Source organism: Bufo gargarizans, chromosome 4 (genome assembly GCF_014858855.1).
Source record: "Bufo gargarizans isolate SCDJY-AF-19 chromosome 4, ASM1485885v1, whole genome shotgun sequence".
Lineage (NCBI taxonomy): Eukaryota > Metazoa > Chordata > Amphibia > Anura > Bufonidae > Bufo > Bufo gargarizans.
In genome coordinates this window covers 287,701,268-287,723,089 of record NC_058083.1, presented here as the reverse complement: position 1 = coordinate 287,723,089, position 21,822 = coordinate 287,701,268, and the positions used below count along the sequence as shown (strand labels likewise).

At 42.8% G+C, this 21,822-nt stretch overlaps 1 protein-coding gene across 2 annotated transcripts in view; it reads right to left on the bottom strand.

Annotated features, from left to right (window-relative positions):
• ARMC2 (armadillo repeat containing 2) overlaps nt 1–21,760 on the bottom strand; it is a 97,702-nt gene extending 75,942 nt beyond the window's left edge. For both annotated transcript variants that reach the window (XM_044291401.1, XM_044291402.1), the window contains exons 1-4: nt 21,664–21,760; nt 19,565–19,834; nt 5,269–5,341; nt 3,242–3,404 (exon numbers count right to left, since the gene is read on the bottom strand). In XM_044291401.1, the coding sequence (XP_044147336.1) occupies nt 3,242–3,404; nt 5,269–5,341; nt 19,565–19,800 (472 nt within the window). In that variant the 5' untranslated portion in view covers nt 19,801–19,834; nt 21,664–21,760. The remainder of the gene's footprint in view (nt 1–3,241; nt 3,405–5,268; nt 5,342–19,564; nt 19,835–21,663) is intronic.
• Nucleotides 21,761–21,822: the final 62 nt, after the last annotated feature.

Sequence of the window (21,822 nt, the reverse complement as noted above, 5' to 3'; positions counted from 1 at the left end):
TCATACTGATGAAGGAAGTCAATCTTATCCCGGCCACAATTTTGAGAGCCACTGATTGTTTGTTTTTTGGGCGGATGAAAAATCATGTATGAAATGGACCTTTGGAAAATGCTAAGCTGGTTGATGTACCACGAAATACATAAATTAAAGTAGACAAACAGTAAAACTTTCCTGCTCATATATTTATTGCATTCAGGCCATCTACGGCTCCATTCACACGTCCGCAATTGTGCGGACCCATTCATTCTATATGGGGACGGAATGGATGCAGACAGCACACAGTGTGCTGTGCGCATCCGCATTTCTGGAGCGCACCGCCGATCTTCTGGTCCGCAGCTCCGGAAAAAAATAGAGCATTTCTATAAGAGTGCCGGCCGGGTGTATTGCGGATCCGCAATGCACTACGGACGTGTGAATGGACCCTTACATGTAAATATGGGAATGAGGTACTAACCATGGAGTGGTTTTAAACACAGCTCGTTAAGGGTGCAGCCGAGCCAAGGTAATTGCATGCAGTTTACCACTAATTGCTGTGGTTTTGCTGCAAGAAAAAGTGAAGCAAGTAAAAGCCATGTGATTCACCTCTACTTGCCTTGAAACCATGACAATTAGTGGTAAACAACGTACGATTACTGTTGCTTGGTCACTCCATGTATGGACACCTTTAACTCTTTGGATGTCATTTTGCACCTCAATTTTCAAAGTTTCGACAAGTACAAATAAAACCTAAATTACAAAATAAAATAAAAATAATACTAACTCCCCCATATATTTTCTGAAAGTAGATACTTGGTACATTGTCAAAATTCCACTCGGCCCTGTTTACACCCATACACCTTCGTGCAACTTTGCATCAAAGTGTAATTTTTCATACAAATTGCAAAATGTTGACATTTAAGTGGGTAAAAAGTATAACCTAAGCAAAAGGTTATACAGACCACACCTCTTAGAAATAAACATTCAAAATAAACGTTCATACATACAACTTAGGACTAAATTTACAAGCACATATCTTCATAAAATCACCAGAACTCAAAAGCTGGAAATTAAAACAGCTCAATACAGTAAAAGCAAAGTGAACGAGATTTGACAAATCTCATGTACACAGCTTTTTTTTTCCCCCCATGCGGAAACTGACCAAATTTAGAAATCCAAGGTATTAACAAATTATCAATACTTACCTGCCGAAATTTTCTGTTGAAGGCCGCTGTCAGGTGGCCGTAATATGGCCCCATATAAAAATACATTGTGCCAAGAGCGAGATTGACTCAAAATAAAGCAGAGATCCCATTCCCCAACAGCTTTGTTCTGATAAGTATCTGTTCTTGCCACAAAATACTATATCTACAGCTCCCTCACTACGTTGCATTAAGGTTGTCTGGAAATGCCCTTAGGTTGTATCTTCAGACACCAAGATGACAACAACATAAAAGTGGCCAGCATGACCAGCTGGCTACTATCAGATCTCATCTTCTTTTAATAAAGAGTGTCATTAGCCTACAAGCAATCCTGACAACAAGATATTTCCAAAGATCGCAGCTCACAGTTACTATGCCTCCTGCTATCAGCAGATTTCTATTATCATGCGAAAATGCAGACTTACTCTCTACTTGGTGAGCGTCATGTAACAATGCAGACGTACCCTCTACTTGGTGAGCTCCATGTAACAATGCAGACATACCCTCTACTTGGTGAGCTCCATGTAACAATGCAGACGTACCCTCTACTTGGTGAGCTCCATGTAACAATGCAGACGTACCCTCTACTTGGTGAGCTCCATGTAACAATGCAGACGTACCCTCTACTTGGTGAGCTCCATGTAACAATGCAGATGTACCCTCTACTTGGTGAGCGTCATGTAACAATGCAGACATACCCTCTACTTGGTGAGCTCCATGTAACAATGCAGACGTACCCTCTACTTGGTGAGCTCCATGTAACAATGCAGATGTACCCTCTACTTGGTGAGCTCCATGTAACAATGCAGATGTACCCTCTACTTGGTGAGCGTCATGTAACAATGCAGACATACCCTCTACTTGGTGAGCTCCATGTAACAATGCAGACGTACCCTCTACTTGGTGAGCTCCATGTAACAATGCAGATGTACCCTCTACTTGGTGAGCTCCATGTAACAATGCAGACGTACCCTCTACTTGGTGAGCTCCATGTAACAATGCAGACGTACCCTCTACTTGGTGAGCTCCATGTAACAATGCAGACGTACCCTCTACTTGGTGAGCTCCATGTAACAATGCAGACGTACCCTCTACTTGGTGAGCTCCATGTAACAATGCAGACGTACCCTCTACTTGGTGAGCTCCATGTAACAATGCAGACGTACCCTCTACTTGGTGAGCTCCATGTAACAATGCAGACGTACCCTCTACTTGGTGAGCTCCATGTAACAATGCAGACATACCCTCTACTTGGTGAGCTCCATGTAACAGTACAGACGTACCCTCTACTTGGTGAGCTCCATGTAACAATGCAGACATACCCTCTACTTGGTGAGCTTCATGTAACAGTACAGACGTACCCTCTACTTGGTGAGCTCCATGTAACAATGCAGACATACCCTCTACTTGATGAGCTCCATGTAACAATGCAGACGTACCCTCTACTTGGTGAGCTCCATGTAACAATGCAGACGTACCCTCTACTTGGTGAGCTCCATGTAACAATGCAGACATACCCTCTACTTGGTGAGCTCCATGTAACAATGCAGACGTACCCTCTACTTGGTGAGATCCATGTAACAATGCAGACGTACCCTCTACTTGGTGAGCTCCATGTAACAATGCAGACGTACCCTCTACTTGGTGAGCTCCATGTAACAATGCAGACGTACCCTCTACTTGGTGAGCTCCATGTAACAATGCAGATGTACCCTCTACTTGGTGAGATCCATGTAACAGTGCAGACGTACCCTCTACTTGGTGAGCTCCATGTAACAATGCAGACATACCCTCTACTTGGTGAGCTACATGTAACAATTCAGACATACCCTCTACTTGGTGAGCTCCATGTAACAATGCAGATGTACCCTCTACCTGGTGAGCGTCATGTAACAATGCAGATGTACCCTCTACTTGGTGAGCTCCATGTAACAATGCAGACATACCATCTACTTGGTGAGCTCCATGTAACAATGCAGATGTACCCTCTACTTGGTGAGCTCCATGTAACAATGCAGACATACCCTCTACTTGGTGAGCTCCATGTAACAATGCAGACGTACCCTCTACTTGGTGAATTCCAGATTCAGCCAAAATGTTTCCATGAGATCTCAACAAGTGTGTCCGAGTTCTACTAGGCCTTCTAGACGGCACTGCGTGCGGAGGTGGCTGAGGAGCTGCTGGTGTAATTTCATCTTCTGTTTCTAGAGAGGGAAGCTTAGGTTTCTAGGAAATTAAAAGATAGAGTTTAAACATATCCTGGAATTCAGCTTGATTAAAAGTACTGTATACAAGTAGTCTACAGGTAAAGATAACCAATGGCAGGCTCGGGATCTGTCAAAGGACAGGGAGCCTAGCATAGCTCACTTGCCCCTTCCAGTTGAGGGATGTGCAAAGCGCCTAAAAGGAAGACTATATACACTGCATGCTAAATCTCCTTATAACATGGTGGGTATAACCACAGATGCCTATGGATAGATGTGAATGAATATGATATTTTGATAAAGCTGTATCTGGTCTTCATGGATTATTCCTATTCCTATCTTGTATGGATTACATCTAACATTATTTTTATAACATTTGCAGGACAGTTGTATTGCATTGTAAAAATAACGGAGCACGGGCCTCTTCTAAATAAATGGAGAAAAAACCCTCTCTCCTAGACCCCAGTATCAAACACAGGAGCCTCTGCTGCAATTCTACTTTTCGTTGAGCCTCACAGAAAGACTAATGTGCTAAATCTGAGAATTTATTGTATCTGGCGGTATGGACAATGGGAAGTCTGTGCTGCTTTATCTCTGCCTAAGAAAATTTGCTTGTAAAATATAGAAGAAATTACTACTTAAAAAATAAGCTGTGCAAAACGTCAATTCGGATATAGTTATTCTTAAACTCATGGCCACGTCCAAACTATTTTATGACATTAGGATCATATATATCACATTCACAGTATATTCCAGAACTAAAAAAACACCTACTCAATGACCGGCAGCGATAGGACCAGGCAGCCCCCTGCCTAGTGAACGATCAAAATTGTAGGTTCATGTACCTACATCATATTATCTGCACATTAAGGCTGACATACACATTCGGACACCTCTGGCAGGAGAACAAAAGAATGGCGCAAAAATATTCACTTCACTAAATCCTACTCTACCCAACATCCTCTGTTGGGGAGAGACTGGAGTGCCCCATACATATTAGGCTACTTTCACACAAGCGTTCGGCTGTCCGCTCGTGAGCTCCGTTTGAAGGGGCTCACGAGCGGACCCGAACGCAGCCGTCCAGCCCTGATGCAGTCTGAATGGAGCGGATCCGCTCAGACTGCATCAGTCTGGCGGCGTTCAGCCTCCGCTCCGCTCGCCTCCGCACAGACAGGCGGACAGCTGAACGCTTGCAGCGTTCGGGTGTCCGCCTGGCCGTGCGGAGGCGTGCGGATCCGTCCAGACTTACAATGTAAGTCAATGGGGACGGATCCGTTTGAAGATGCCACAATATGGCTCAATCTTCAGGCGGATCCGTCCCCCATTGACTTTACATTGAAAGTCTGGACGGATCCGTACGAGGCTATTTTCACACTTAGCTGTTTTTATGCTAAAATAATGCAGACGGATCCGTACTGAACGGAGCCTCCGTCTGCATTATTATGATCGGATCCGTTCAGAACGGATCCGATCGAACGCTAGTGTGAAAGTAGCCTTAGACTGTTGGCTGAACCTGCCTTTCTCAGCAGATTGCTGACAATTTACTCATGTATATGGAGGCCTTATCACCCACACTGATTTGGTGAATTATTATGTGGGCAGTACTGTTCCATTTAAAAGGGTTATCAAACCCTGAAAATGTCCCCCCAAATGCCAAATGTCTGGGCCCCTGACACAGATTGTAGAGGGGCATTTTTGGGGTTGGGTAAACCCTTTTAAATGCAAAATGACTGCCAAAATAACATGTTAGCGTACAATGCACTAAAATGTCTAATGGAAATACACATAGAAATCAGCCATAATTATGGCTGGCTTCTCAGACGGTAGACTTATCTTCCTTTATTTAAGAAATCTGTATAGATATTAGGATGTAGTGAGATACTCACATGCGGCAAAGGGCTTAAACGTGTTCCAGACAACGGCCTTGATTCAGGAGATTCAAAGCTACAGGAATGCAGGCTGGGAAAAGAGAAGAAAGATGCGATTGTACATGCCATGGATGCGAGTAGGAATGCTTTAACGTCTTGGTAATACAACATTTATGTTTTAAGAGAAATCATCAGAATGCATTAGGTGCCTTAGCACATTCCACATGGATTAATGGCGTAGCCTTAGGGCTCATGCACACGACCGTATGCATTTTGCGGTCAGCAAAAATGGATCCGCAAAAAATGCAGATGATGTCCGTGTGCATTCTGTATTTTGCAGGATGGAACAGCTGGCCAATAATATTCCTGTCCTATCCTAATGCGGAAAATAATAGGACATGTTTTTTTTTTGCGGAACGGACATACGGAAATGGATTGCACATGGAGTAACTTCTGTTTTTTCTCAGACACATGGAAATAAGTGGCTCCACATACGGTTCACAAAAAAAAATACGGAACGGACACAGAAAGAAAATAAGTTTGTTTGCATGAGCCTTTAAAAGCAGGACAGTGCAACATATGATTCTCCCTTTACGAAAAAATATATAAAAAATGTGAAAATGAGTAAATACTAAGAAACAGGTGAAGCAAGGCAGGGTTCAGGGGAATGTAGTACTAATCTTATAAGATAACCACCAACAAATGTAAATGATTTCCAGCCACCGGTGTTGGTAAAATCCATTCAGTTTTATTTCTTCTCCATTAAAAAGCAGCTACAAAATGATGGGTACAAACCAGGCCTTACATCTTCCTGACGCGTTTCCGGTGCATGTTTTTAGCACCCTTAATCATAGAGTCACTAGATGACTACATCAGTCAGGCTATATAGTGGAAAAGGTGGGAGGGGACACACCCAGTAGGTGGCATTAGAGAGTACAAACCACTCCCGAATTAACTCCTTAACCACTATAGTAAGTCGGACTGTGTGTGAACAGGACCCTAAAGCAACATTGCAAAATTAACATAAAAATATACAAAAAAAAGTTTTAATTTTGCAATGTTGCTTTAGGGTCCTGTTCACAAACAGTCCAACTTCCTATGGTGGTCAAGGAGTTAATTCGGGAGTGGTTTGTATTCTCTAATGCCACCTACTGGGTGTGTCCCCTCCCACCTTTTCCACTATATAGCCTGACTGATGTAGTCATCTAGTGACTCTATGATTTAGGGTGCTAAAAACATGCAACCGAAACGCGTCAGATGGATGTAAGGCCTGGTTTGTACTCACCATTTTGTAACTGCTTTAATGGAGAAAAAAATAAAAATCAATGGATTTTACCAACACCGGTGGCTGGAAAAAGTTTACATTTGTCGCTGTGTGAGTGCAGTCCTGCACTATCCGTGCCCCGGAGGTCCAAGCAGAAAATACCATGTATACAAATAAATAAAGCCATGTATTACAACGTGTAATGAAAAAACTGCTACATATAAAAACATTAATGGAAACGGATACTATACAGAGACGCAAGCTCGGAAGCTGTGGGGGCTGGTTATACGGTAGTGTGCATGAGGCCTGCTACTGACACGAGTTTTTATGTATTTTTCCATTTTCATTACATATACCTCAGGCTACTCAAGTGGTGCATGACAATTTTATTATAGAAAGAGGAAGTGAATGCATACATAAATATAGCACAGCGCTATGCAATATTTAACCAGTGTAGGGAAGTAACAGACCTTGTACTCTGGTATGGAACGTGTCGCATGGATTTTTGACTAGAGTTTAACAAGTCCAACCTATGCAACTCTTGTTGACAGCTGTTACTTGTAACTTTAATAGCACCCCAAGGCCTCTTTCAGACAAGCGGGTCCAGTGAGGAAAACATGTTCCATGTGGGAGCATGATTTCCCGTTGTAGACGCTGCTCGTTTCACAGGATCGCACGGCATAATAATGATTTATAATGTTGTGTGTTACTGCATGACCTTACCTCTACAGAATTATACTGATCGCTTTAGGTCAGTACAATTCAGTCCTTAAACTGACAGCATTATGGCAGTATAATTCTGTAGAATTAAGGTCATGCAGAGAGACACAGCATTATAAATCAGTATACTGTCACGCACAACGAGTAGTGTCCATAACGGAGAATAACGCTCACACACTCGTTTGTAAGAGGCATAAAGCTGGACCAGTGGTGATTGGCAGATCAGCAGGTGAATTTTAAAAAGAGATTGCCTTGATTAGACAAATTCTTTCTTACCAAATCCGTCTCAGACTAATTAAAACAGGGTTTCTTGATGAAACAACCCCTTTAACGTGTAACCGTGATGGTTTCATCAAAAAATCTATTTTAGCATATGTTACTGCTGCAGCAGCATTATGCATGAAGCAATCTTTAGTCTCTTCACATACCACGGTTTTCCTTGAGTTTTTCCTTTAGTTACAGCTTTTTAAACATTTACAATATGAGGACCTTCTCAAGATGGCTCCTCTGCCAGTTCTGCTTTTCCTCACTTCCCATACACACTTGCTGTAGCCAGCAGCTCCCTGCCAGCCAATCAGATTGGATTACTGAGAGACACGCCTCCTCACTCTGAAGCCTAATGCAGGCATGCAGCGTGAAGGACCGCCCCTCCGTCTTCCTGTCTTCTTAGGCTACTTTCACACTAGCGTTCGGGGCTCCGCTTGTGAGCTCCGTTTGAAGGCTCTCACAAGCGGCCCCGAACGCATCCGTACTGCCCTAATGCATTCTGAGTGGATGCGGATCCGCTCAGAATGCATCAGTCTGGCACAGTTTGTCCTCCGCTGCGCTCAGCAGGCGGACACCCGAACGCTGCTTGCAGCGTTCGGGTGTCTGCATGGCCGTGCGGAGGCAAACGGATCCGTCCAGACTTACAATGTAAGTCAATGGGGACGGATCCATTTGAAGTTGACACAATATGGCTCAATTTCAAACTGATCCGTCCCCCATTGACTTTCAATGTAAAGTCTGGACGGATCCGTCTGAGCAACTTTCACACTTATAATTTTTTCTAAACTATAATGCAGACGGATTCGTTCTGAACAGATCCCATCGTCTGCATTATATGAGCGGATCCGCTCGGAACGCAAGTGTGAAAGTAGCCTAAGTCGGAGACAGATGAGCCATAGCAACTGTCTTTTAAGGGCGCAGTGGAAAGGGACAGAGGACATTAATAAAAGCTGTTATTATAAGGTAATTACAGATCTTTTGACAATCATTGACAGACTAACTCAGGTATACCTGCCTAGCTCTAATAAACCACACAAGTCCAAAAGTTTGGACAGACCTTCTCATTCAAAGAGTTTTCTTTAATTTTCATGACTATGAAAATTGTAGATTCACACTGAAGGCATCAAAATTATGAATTAACATATGTGGAATTATATACATAACAAAAAAGTGTGAAACAACTGAAATATGTCATATTCTAGGTTCTTCAAAGTAGCCACCTTTTGCTTTGATTACTGCTTTGCACACTCTTGGCATTCTCTTGATGAGCTTCAAGAGGTAGTCACCTGAAAAGTTTTCAGTTGTTTCACACTTTTTTGTTATGTATATAATTCCACATGTGTTAATTCATAGTTTTGATGCCTTCAGTGTGAATCTACAATTTTCATAGTCATGAAAATAAAGAAAACTCTTTGAATGAGAAGGTGTGTCCAAACTTTTGGTCTGTACTGTATATTAGATAGATACATATGAGATATACAGGTCCTTCTCAAAAAATTAGCATATTGTGATAAAGTTCATTATTTTCTGTAATGTACTGATAAACATTAGACTTTCATATATTTTAGATTCATTACACACCAACTGAAGTAGTTCAAGCCTTTTATTGTTTTAATATTGATGATTTTGGCATACAGCTCATGAAAACCCAAATTTCCTATCTCAAAAAATTAGCATATTTCATCCGACCAATAAAAGAAAAGTGTTTTTAATACAAAAAAAGTCAACCTTCAAATAATTATGTTCAGTTATGCACTCAATACTTGGTCGGGAATCCTTTTGCAGAAATGACTGCTTCAATGCGGCGTGGCATGGAGGCAATCAGCCGGTGGCACTGCTGAGGTGTTATGGAGGCCCAGGATGCTTCGATAGCGGCCTTAAGCTCATCCAGAGTGTTGGGTCTTGTGTCTCTCAACTTTCTCTTCCCAATATCCCACAGATTCTCTATGGGGTTCAGGTCAGGAGAGTTGGCAGGCCAATTGAGCACAGTGATACCATGGTCAGTAAACCATTTACCAGTGGTTTTGGCACTGTGAGCAGGTGCCAGGTCGTGCTGAAAAATGAAATCTTCATCTCCATAAAGCTTTTCATCAGATGGAAGCATGAAGTGCTCCAAAATCTCCTGATAGCTAGCTGCATTGACCCTGCCCTTGATAAAACACAGTGGACCAACACCAGCAGCTGACATGGCACCCCAGACCATCACTGACTGTGGGTACTTGACACTGGACTTCAGGCATTTTGGCATTTCCCTCTCCCCAGTCTTCCTCCAGACTCTGGCACCTTGATTTCCGAATGACATGCAAAATTTGCTTTCATCCGAAAAAAGTACTTTGGACCACTGAGCAACAGTCCAGTGCTGCTTCTCTGTAGCCCAGGTCAGGCGCTTCTGCCGCTGTTCCTGGTTCAAAAGTGGCTTGACCTGGGGAATGCGGCACCTGTAGCCCATTTCCTGCACACGCCTGTACACGGTGGCTCTGGATGTTTCTACTCCAGACTCAGTCTACTGCTTCCGCAGGTCCCCCAAGGTCTGGAATCGGTCCTTCTCCACAATCTTCCTCAGGGTCCGGTCTAGGGATCGACCGATATTGATTTTTTAGGGCCGATACCGATACCGATAATTTGTGAACTTTCAGGCCGATAGCCGATAATTTATACCGATATTCTGGGAATTTTCATTTTTGAAAAAAAAATTAAAATTCCCACAAATCTGCTGAAAATTAATGTTTATTGTTAATGTGTATTTTTATTTTTTTTGTAAATCTTTCTTTTTCATTTATATTTAATATTTTGGTGTTTTTATTTTTATTACTTTTTTTTTTAACTAACTTTTAGCCCCCTTAGGGACTAGAACCCTTGTCCTATTCACCCTGATAGAGCGCTATCAGGGTGAATAGGAGCTCACACTGTCCCTGCTGCTGTGTGCTTTGTGCACACAGCAGCATGGAGCTTACCATGACAGCCAGGGCTTCAATAGCGTCCTGGCTGCCATGGTAACCGATCGGAGAGGAGAGGGGAGAGGGAATCCTGTGGGGGGCGCACTGCGACTGGGGTGGGGGGGAGGGGGGGCGCACCACTGTTTAATACTGGGGGGGAGGGGGGCGCACTGCGCCACCAATGCTTAATACTGGGGGGGCTTGGGGGGGAGGCGCACTGCGCCACCAATGCCTAATATTGGGGGGGGGGGGGGGGAGGCGCACTGCGCCACCAATGTCTGATACTGGGGGGCTTGGGGGGGCGCACTGCGCCACCAATGAAGCTTAATCTCACATTTATTCATATACAGGAGGCGGGAGCTGGCTGCAGGATCACATAGCCGGCTCCCGACCTCTATGAGCTGTAGCTGCGATCCGCGGCACCTGAGGAGTTAACTACCGCAGATCGCAGCTACCGCTCATAGAGGCCGGGAGCCGGCTATGTGATTCTGCAGCTCCCGCCTCCTGTATATGAATTAATGTAAGATTAAGCTTCATTGGTGGCGCAGTGGCCATAGCTCCTCCCCTCCTCTTGTCCCCTGTCCTCCCATTGGCTGGAGCGGCAGCAGCAGCACAGGGGGAGGAGACACTGCTCCTTCTCCCCTGTGCTGCTGCTGAGGGAACACGGAGAGCGCTGTCAGCAGCGCGATCTGTGTTCCCAGGACGTTATCGGAATATCGGCAAAATAAATGCCGATACCGATAACGTTCAAAATCCTGAATATCGGCCGATAATATCGGTAAATCCGATAATCGGTCGATCCCTAGTCCGGTCACCTCTTCTCGTTGTGCAGCGTTTTCTGCCATACTTTTTCCTTCCCACAGACTTCCCACTGAGGTGCCTTGATACAGCACTCTGGGAACAGCCTATTCGTTCAGAAATTTCTTTCTGTGTCTTACCCTCTTGCTTGAGGGTGTCAATGATGGCCTTCTGGACAGCAGTCAGGTCGGCAGTCTTACCCATGATTGCGGTTTTGAGTAATGAACCAGGCTGGGAGTTTTTAAAAGCCTCAGGAATCTTTTGCATGTGTTTAGAGTTGATATGCTAATTTTTTTAGATAGGAATTTGGGGTTTTCATGAGCTGTATGCCAAAATCATCAATATTAAAACAATAAAAGGCTTGAACTACTTCAGTTGGTGTGTAATGAATCAAAAATATATGAAAGTCTAATGTTTATCAGTACATTACAGAAAATAATGAACTTTATCACAATATGCTAATTTTTTGAGAAGGACCTGTAGATAGAATATAGATAGATAGAAGATATATCGATATGAGATAGATATTGGATAGATATGGGATTGATATTAGATAGATATGGGATTGATATTAGATAGATATGGGATTGATATTAGATAGATATGGGATTGATATTAGATAGATAGATACAAGATGGATAGATTGATGATAGATATGAGATAGACATGGGATAGATATTAAATAGATATGAAATAGATAGATAGATACAAGATTCATAGATTGATGATAGATATTAGATAGATAGATAGATATGAGATAGATAAATAGACAGACAGATGAACTATATATATATATATATATATATATATAATGTGGCAAAAAGATATATATATATAAAATAGGAGATATATAGATATATAAGAGATAGATGATAAATAGATAGATATTTCATAGATAGACTTACATGTTTGTACTGTACTGATCACTTTATTTTCTGTGAACGGTAATAATCTTTATTCATTGCTGGTAATGGGAGTCATCATTAGGGAGCATTCACACGACCGTGTTTTTCTTCCATGTCCATTCTGCAATTTTTGCGGACAATGCACGGACCTATTCATTTCTATGGGTCCGCAAAAACTGCAGAGTGCCTTTCATTGTCATCCGTGTGCTGTCCGTTCTGTGTGTCCGTTCCTTTTATTTTAGAACATGTCCTATACGTGGCCCCATAGAAAGTCATTGGGTCCGTAAAAAACAGATAGCACACGGAAATGCATCCGTATGTCATCCGTTTTTTGCGGACCCCTGGACTGAAAACATTCTAGGAAACCCCATTTCATTTTTTTGCGGACCGTGAAAAAACGGATGACACACGGAAGCACCACGTCCGTATTATACGGACTTACGGAACGATAACTGAATACATACGGAACACACGGATCAGTGATTTGCAGACCGCAAAACCAACACAGTCGTGTGAATGCTCCCTTATGCTGACTTGTCTGTGATGAAATGACACCTGAGGTGCTGTTGTTACTATGGTATCATAGTTGGCCAGGGATGTCATGTGACCACTCCTCTGAGGATGCTTGCTGTGATGCATGCTGGGATATAACTTTCACTTTGCAGCTGCTCCGCCCACACAGGCTCTCATCTATGGGAGCATACTATGCTGAACACATTAGAAAAATTATACATACACAGTATATCTCTCATTATACTAATACCTCTTGGCTTTAGTTATTATCTGGGACTATTTATTTATTTTTTTGCGTATGGTGGCCAACCCCTTTAAGGACTGGGTCTATTTTGCCCTATAGTACCAATCCTTTTTTTTCCAAGAATATAGTACAGAAAACATGCTGCATGAAAAATGTAGGCTCAATGTTATATACAAACCGGATTCCAAAAAAGTTGGGACACTAAACAAATTGTGAATAAAAACTGAATGCAATGATGTGGAGATGGCAAATGTCAATATTTTATTTGTAATAGAACGTAGATGACAGATCAAACGTTTAATCCGAGTAAATGTATCATTTTAAAGGAAAAATACGTTGAGTGGCAGTGTCTCTCAGAAGCCAAGATGGGTAGAGGATCCCCAATTCCCACAATGTTGCGCAGAAAGATAGTGGAGCAATATCAGAAAGGTGTTACCCAGCGAAAAATTGCAAAGACTTTGCATCTATCATCATCAACTGTGCATAACATCATCCGAAGATTCAGAGAATCTGGAACAATCTCTGTGCGTAAGGGTCAAGGCCGTAAAACCATACTGGATGCCCGTGATCTCCGGGCCCTTAAACGACACTGCACCACAAACAGGAATGCTACTGTAAAGGAAATCACAGAATGGGCTCAGGAATACTTCCAGAAACCATTGTCAGTGAACACAATCCACCGTGCCATCCACCATTGCCAGCTGAAACTCTACAGTGCAAAGAAGAAGCCATTTCTAAGCAAGATCCACAAGCTCAGGCGTTTTCACTGGGCCAGGGATCATTTAAAATGGAGTGTGGCAAAATGGAAGACTGTTCTGTGGTCAGACGAGTCATGATTCGAAGTTCTTTTTGGAAATCTGGGACGCCATGTCATCTGGACCAAAGAGGACAAGGACAACCCAAGTTGTTATCAACGCTGAGTTCAGAAGCCTGCATCTCTGATGGTATGGGGTTGCATGAGTGCGTGTGGCATGGGCAGCTTGCATGTCTGGAAAGGCACCATCAATGCAGAAAAATATATTCAGGTTCTAGAACAACATATGCTCCCATCCAGACGTCATCTCTTTCAGGGAAGACCCTGCATTTTTCAACAAGATAATGCCAGACCACATTCTGCATCAATCACAACATCATGGCTGCGTAGGAGAAGGATCCGGGTACTGAAATGGCCAGTCTGCAGTCCAGATCTTTCACCTATAGAGAACATTTGGCGCATCATAAAGAGGAAGGTGCAACAAAGAAGGCCCAAGACGATTGAACAGTTAGAGGCCTGTATTAGACAAGAATGGGAGAGCATTCCTATTTCTAAACTTGAGAAACTGGTCTCCTCGGTCCCCAGATGTCTGTTGAGTGTTGTAAGAAGAAGGGGAGATGCCACACAGTGGTGAAAATGGCCTTGTCCCAACTTTTTGGGGATTTGTTGACACCATGAAATTCTGATTCAACATATTTTTCCCTTAAAATGGTACATTTTCTCAGTTTAAACTTTTGTTCCGTGATTTATGTTCTATTCTGAATAAAATATTAGAAGTTGGCACCTCCACATCATTGCATTCAGTATTTATTCACGATTTGTATAGTATCCCAACCTTTTGGGAATCCGGTTTGTACATATCCGTGGCCACATTACAGATGTAAAAACCTGGACCATTTTGCATCAGAGATTTGCATCTGCAAAAAGTCTGATTTCAGTATGTGTATTAGTGGCTTCTCACCATGGTTGACCCATTTTTGACATCCACAATAAAAGGTAAACTCCTTTTCCATAGGGGACAAAATATGCTAAGAACACCGCTAAAAAAAGTCATAAAAATTGCATCCGGTATGGAAAAAACACAAGCGGTTTCTACAGAATTTTTTCAGCACCAGCCAAGGTAAATAGCCTCCCTTTCATTTCATTGAGAAACAGCACTTGCTTTTTTTTCCCATGTGGAGAAAAGAGGCAGCATGGCCTATACTGGCACAGAAACTGCTCCGCATCAAGTGGAAAAAAATGTGTCGTACGCTATGTACTCGTGCCTGCGGTTTTTTCGCGTTGTTTTTGCGGCAGATCAGCGCCAAAAACCACCAGCAAAAATGCAGATTCGCATTAAAGCGTACACTCCAAACAACACACAAAAACGTATCAAAAACAGCACCAAACCTGCACATAAAAAACTCCACTTTTAAAATCAGTGAAAATTAAGCACTGCATGTTTTCAAAATGCATTGAGTGAACATACCCTAACCCTCTGCTCTAACCCTAACTAAGCTCCCCTTGTGTTCAGACCCCTCCTAGGTTTTTCTGTTCTTCTAATTTTTTAACCTGGCGGCGCCTACTGGAACCTGGCGGCGCCTACTGGATGTCTTCACCAGGCTGCAGGGAAAATGGGTGGTCCAGTACCGCTTGGCACATGACTGCCTATTTTCCTATGACAAGCTACAGTTCCCAGACGCTCATACGCACTGCCGACATATGCTGCTAACTTCTTTTTAATATAAAATCTTTTTTCCCTTTTCATCACTTTTTTATGTGAAAATGTGGGTTATGTGGAAAGAGGTATAACTGACAAATTTAGCAATTCTAAAAATGGATACGCCAATCTTAGAGAGAGTTCACATTTTTCTGTTCTTCTGATTTCTGTCTAAAAAAAAAAAAACTGATCTCAGATAGAAATGGCTCAAACGTATGCCAAATGTGCAACAGGATCCGTTTTTTTCTTTATTTTTCTGCTCTTCTGATGGATCAGAAGAACGGAAAGCTAAACGATGATGTGAGCTCAGCCTTAATAAGTCTGCCCCATTGAGTTCATGCACTGCAGCATTGTTCATTTCAACACTAAAGTGAATTTCGGAGATAAACATGACTAGCTATCGCGCACAGAAAACAAGAACATGTGGGAGTTCTAGTAATATCAGAAATTACTAAACTGAAACCATATGCTTTAGTAAAATAACAACAGATCTCCGAGACGCTTTCACTCCGCAGTTGGCACAGCCGTTCGTTGTTTGCTCCTTATGGATGACACTGAAAAGCTGTGATTTCTTTTCCTTTAAAGTACTTGTGACTACTACATACCGAAATGAAATGAATGTGAAAGGCCAAACAAAAATTCACCTTTGACGAAAAACTAAGTAAAAACTTCTTGAATTATGGGGGAATTTATCGGAAAACTGACTTAGTTGCCCATAGCGACCAATCAGATTCCACCTTTCATTTTTCAGCATTCAGAGTGAAAAAAAATTAAAAAAGAATGGTTGCTATGGGTTCCTTTATGTTTTTGATAAATCTCACTATATGGATGAGGAAAGAAAGAGTTGCGGTTCTGTGAAGTGACCCTAGAAAGTAAAACGCAACGAGCACCAATAAGAAATAACGTTTCATGATTTGACCCCATATTTTAAAAGTGATTTTACGCTCTCTAAAGCCATTCCATGGCCCAGAGGGGGAACAATTATCATCATGATCTGTGTGACGCATTGCAGAACCACCATCCATTAGCTCATGAACGAATTTTGTTTTTGTGCTGCCATACTCAGAGAGCCGTAACTTTGTATTTTTCCATTAACAGAGCTGTGTGAGGGCTTACTATTTGCAGGATGATTTGACGCCAATATGTAGAAAGGCGGTCGGCACTGCCCAGAGCGAACCATATACGTATGTGGACTACTCCTGCGTACATTTGTTTGTGATCTCCAGCGGTGCTCAGCTGGCCCACAGCTTCAACTCTTGAATCAACATGTAGATGAAAGAAACAATGGCACTCACCAATATTCTTATATTGATCCATTAAAACACTGTGGATGCGGGGACAGCACAGCAAAAGGCAACAGCCGTTTCGTGCTTCCTCAGGCCTCAATGTGACGACGCTGGCGCATACACGTAAAATACCCTTAAGCCAGCTACATCACCATCACTACATAAGACAATTCTACTAAAATATTGCTAAATTGTTCTTATCATTAAACCCCATAGGACCCACTGCCTTTGTCTTGATAACCCATGAAGCTTCTCTTTGTAATAGTATACGGTTTCTGTCCCCACCACGATCTAGGACTTGCACTCTCTCTATTCCTGCACATGCTTCATGTACATGGTCTATCAATCTAGATGCTCCTATTCTTGTCTCTATGGACCTCCTATGTTGCCTAAATCTCACATGCAGACATCTTATGGTTTTTTCCTATATAAAATCTACCACAAGGGCATAAAAATGACATATACCACAAATTGTGTCTTACAGGATATGAAGTGTCTCACCACATCCTATCTGAAGATACTTACGTCTGCACATAAATCTACACATGGAGCAACGCCCACAACTACCGTATTACCTTGTGGGGTATATTTCCCTAGCCAATTCAAGGCCTCTTCTTGGAAGCGACTTCTTACTACAAATTCCTTAATAGTTCTACTCCTCCTAAAACTGATAATGGGATTAAATTGGGTTTTCACCTTTAAGGACTCATCCTGGGCCAATACATGCCAGTTGTTTAAAATGGCCTTTTTAATAAGAGGAGCCATTGGGGTGTAATTAAAAGTAAAAACCGGTCTCTCACTTTTGTCTTTACCGCTAAACTGTTTATGTTTTAATGAGACCCCCTAGTTCTCGTGGAAGGGCCTTCCTATAAGCAGAGTCTATCACATTCTTGGGGCAGCCTCTCTGCAAAAAAAAACTTTGACGGGGATGAGTTTATTGAACAATCTAAGGAGTTAGTTATTATCTTTCTAAGGCGCATGAACTGTCCATACGGGACTGACAATTTCACATCGGGCGGGTGGAAGCTACCATAGTACAAGAGTGAATTTGTGGAAGTGGGTTTCCTATAGACAGTAGTACATAGATTACACATTCAGATATTCCACAAATTCATCGATTTGTGCCATGGTATCTGTCTACACTATAAAGACATCGTCAATGAATATCACAAATACCTTAATATATGCCACAAAAGGATTTCTCACCGTAAATACATATTGATCTTCGAAAACTGCAGGAAACAAATTAGCAAAAGTACAGGAGACCGGAGTCCCCATGGCTGTCCCCGTTTTTTGTTTATATCACTTTTTGCCAAACATAAAGGCATAATGGGTTAAAATAAACTGCAATGCTCCAGTCACAATATTCCACATACCCATGAGTTTTACCTTGCCTCACAAGAATACTGCGGATACACTGGACCCCCAATTGTTGTGGTATCCTGGTGTATAGGCTTTCTACATCAATAGATGCCAACAAATATCCATCTTGCCATTCTAAGTCCCTAATCGCCTCCAAAAATCACTGGGTCTTCCAAATAGGATTCATTGATGATGACAGGTACCATGGACAGGTACCATGGTGCAATTGGATGAATTTGTGGAATATCTGAATGTGACCAATCACATGAATATGCAATTTACCAGTAAGATAGATATTGAGGAGTTGGAGCATCTAGATTGATGAAGCATGTGCAGGAATAGAGAGAGTGCAAGTCCCAGATCATGGTGGGGACAGAAACCGTATACTATTACAAAGAGAAGCTTCATGGGGTATCAAGACAAAGGCAATGGGTCCTTTGGGGTTCAATGATGAGAACAATTTAGAAGTATTCGTATAGTTTTGCTTTAGTTTTTGTACTCTGTTTTGTTTTGAGTCGTCTTATGTAGTGATGGTTACGTAGCTGGCGTAAGGGTATTTTATGTGTATGCGCCAGCGTCGTCACGTTGAGGCCTGAGGTAGCGCGAAATGGCTGTTGCCTTTTTCTGTGCTGTACCCGCTTTGGATCAATAAAAGCTGCAGAAAGAATATTGGCGAGTGCCATTGTTTCTTTTATCTACATGTTAATACAACTTTTTGATCACTTTTTATTCAATGTGGGTGGGTGGTAAGGTGACAAACAGCATTTTTTATTTTTTATTTTTAACAGTGTTCACCATGCAAGCTAACTAACATGATCATTTTATAGTGTGGTTCATAAGGGACATGCCAATACCAACTACTTTATTGTATTTTTTTAAAACTTGATGATCTATTTTTACTGTGCTTTTTCTTATTTTTCAACATTGTATTTTTTTTATTTTTTATTTATTTTTCTTTTAGTCCCATTAGTACATTTTCACCATAGGTCAGGAAGGGGTTAAACATCCCCAAACTCCAGAGCTTTTATGCCCCAGTAATGAGACGAGCTCCTGATTTGTGCTTTCTGGCTCTCAGCATCCCCCGCTGATCAGCGGTTTGAACGAGCTGTTTGCCCAGCTTCCACCACACCCCATAGGGAATACCATAAAAACAAAACCCAGAAAATGATGGCAGAATTGCATTTTTTTCAGTATCCCACTATAGTGTATGTATTATTAAATGGTTCTATTAGAAACAAGCCCTTATATGGCTATGTGAACGGAAAAGTAAAAAAATAAGCTATGGCTCCGCGAAGGCAGGGAGTAAAAAATGGAAACGTAAAAAGGGAAAATCGCTACGTCATGAAGGGGTTAATATAGTATACTTTACTTATATCAAGTATTTATTTTTTACCCATCAAGGATATAAGCCATATGACAACTAGAGAATACAATCTTCCTTCAAAACTATAACAGGATGCTGCATGGGGAAACAGGTACGTGGTATAAAAGATGCTAGATACGGCAAAATAGTGAACATTATTCAGCATTTTTTAGGATGGATAAAACACTGAACGGGGCACTAACCTGAATGAGGAAGGTGGTCTGTTGTCTGGCGTCCTGGACGATAAAGGACCAAACAGTTTTCTTTGATCTTCTCTTGGTGTGAAAGGTCTTTTGGTTTTCAGAGTCCGAAGAGAATTTCTGGCTTCATTTATTATTTCTGCGCTGGTCTTCTGGACAGAATTGGGGGGTTTATAAAAAGGGTCTGATCTCTTATCACGGGAGGAAGACATCTTCTGTAAAGACTTGGATTCTTCCATCCGGTCACAATAATACCATTACCAGCAGCACCAGCTAAAAGACAATAAAGATAATCAAGCAGAGAAATGCACTTCCAGGAGAACGGCCTCTACACTTAGGCCCCTTTCACACGAGCGTCACAGGATTAGGTCCAAATGTGTTCAGTGAAACTCGCACTGCTTTGGAAGCAAGTTCAGTCCGTTTTGTCTGCGATTGCGTTTAGCTGTTCAGTTTTTTCCGCGCGGGTGCAATGCGTTTTGATGCGTTTTTCACGCGCGTGATAAAAAACGGAAGGTTTACAAACAACATCTCCTAGCAACCATCAGTGAAAAACGCGTTGTGCCCGCACTTGCTTCTGGATGCAATGCGTTTTTCACTGAAGCCCCATTCACTTCCAGGGCTGCGTGAAAAGCGCAGAAAATAGAACATGCTGCGTTTTTCACGCAACGCAGAACTGATGTGTGAAAAAACACTCTTGTACACAGACCTATTGAAATGAATGGGTCAGGATTCAGTGCGGGTGCTATGCGTTCACATCACGCATCGCACCCGCGCGGAAAACTCGCTGGTGCAAAAAGGGGCCTTACAGATGATACCAACTTAGGGAGAGTTTGAGCCATTTCCATCTGAGATCCGCAAGCAGGACTTTTTTTCCCCCATCTAAAAAAAAAAACTGATCTCATACCGAAATGGCTTAAACGGATGCCAAATGTGCAACAGAATCCGTTTTTTTTTTGGATCCTGTTTTGCTTTTGCCTGGTGGCTTCTGCTGTGGAATACCCTGTGAATCCGCCATGTGAACAGGCTTTTAGGCCTCTTTCACATGAACTATACGGATTGGCTCCAGATGTGTTCAGGGTGAGTTCCGTGAAACTCACACTATTTTGCAAGCAAGTTCAGTCAGTTTTGTCTGCAATTGCGTTCAGTTGTTCCATTTTTCCCGTGTGGGTGCAATCAGACTGCATCCAGGTGACATCCGGTCGCAATGCGTTTTTCACTGAAGCCCCATTCACTTCTATGGGGCCAGGGCTGCGGGAAAAGTACAGAACGTAGAACATGCTGCGACTCTCACACATCACAGAAATGACACAGACCGACTGAAATGAATGGGTCAGGATTCAGTGCGGCAGCTGTGCGTTCACGTCACGTATTGCACCCGCGCGGAAAACTCGCTCATGTGAAAGGGGCCTAAGGATGAGTTCACACAGTTGCCAAAAAAAGACAATGCTGAATCCACTTCCACAGTCTGCACTTTTTTTGGCGTGTTTTTTGATGTACCGGTGAAATCAATGGGAGGTGGGCTGCACGTTTTCTGTGCGGATTTTAGGTGCAGAAAACGCCACACAAAAACTCTGCCTGAAGTTGGTTTAGTTCCTGTGGCTTCAGTGGTTGGCACACGTATGGAGGCATCTGTGGCTGCCCCCTCAACCACTCTGGGGGCACACCAGCGGCTCCCCAACTGTTATGCTGGCATCTAACACAGGGTGATCTGTGGCTGCCCCTAGGCACCTGCCTATCACAGGGGCATGGGTCTGGGTTGTGTCATTTCTAAATATCGGACTGTGCACGGTAATGATACACGTCAGGAACACTGGTCATTCTCCAGCTCTTACTAACTTATACAGACCAACTCGCCACCAAAATAAAGTTTCAGTCAAATTTGCTATGATGGTGAATAATTCAGGAGCAGCTGCAGGGGCACAATGCGCTGGCAGAGCACGTGCATCAATATGTAATGTGACGTGCCCAGAGAGCAGCGTGACAGGTCACCATGGTAACCAACACTTCCCCCGCTTACAAAGCAGGGGGCTCACTACAACTACGAGGCCACAGTAGCGGCCGACACTGAGAGAAGACCGAGCCACCACACCGGCAAAACTCACCTCGGTGCAGAACGACAACCGACCACTGTGCAACTTGTGGCCGCCGCCGCCGTCTCCACGGAGCAGGGCAGCACTGCGCCTGCGCACTGGCCGGACGAGAGGGGCGGAGTCTGCTGTGTTGTTGTTACCTGTTGTGAGGCGGGGGACGGTGACGAAAGC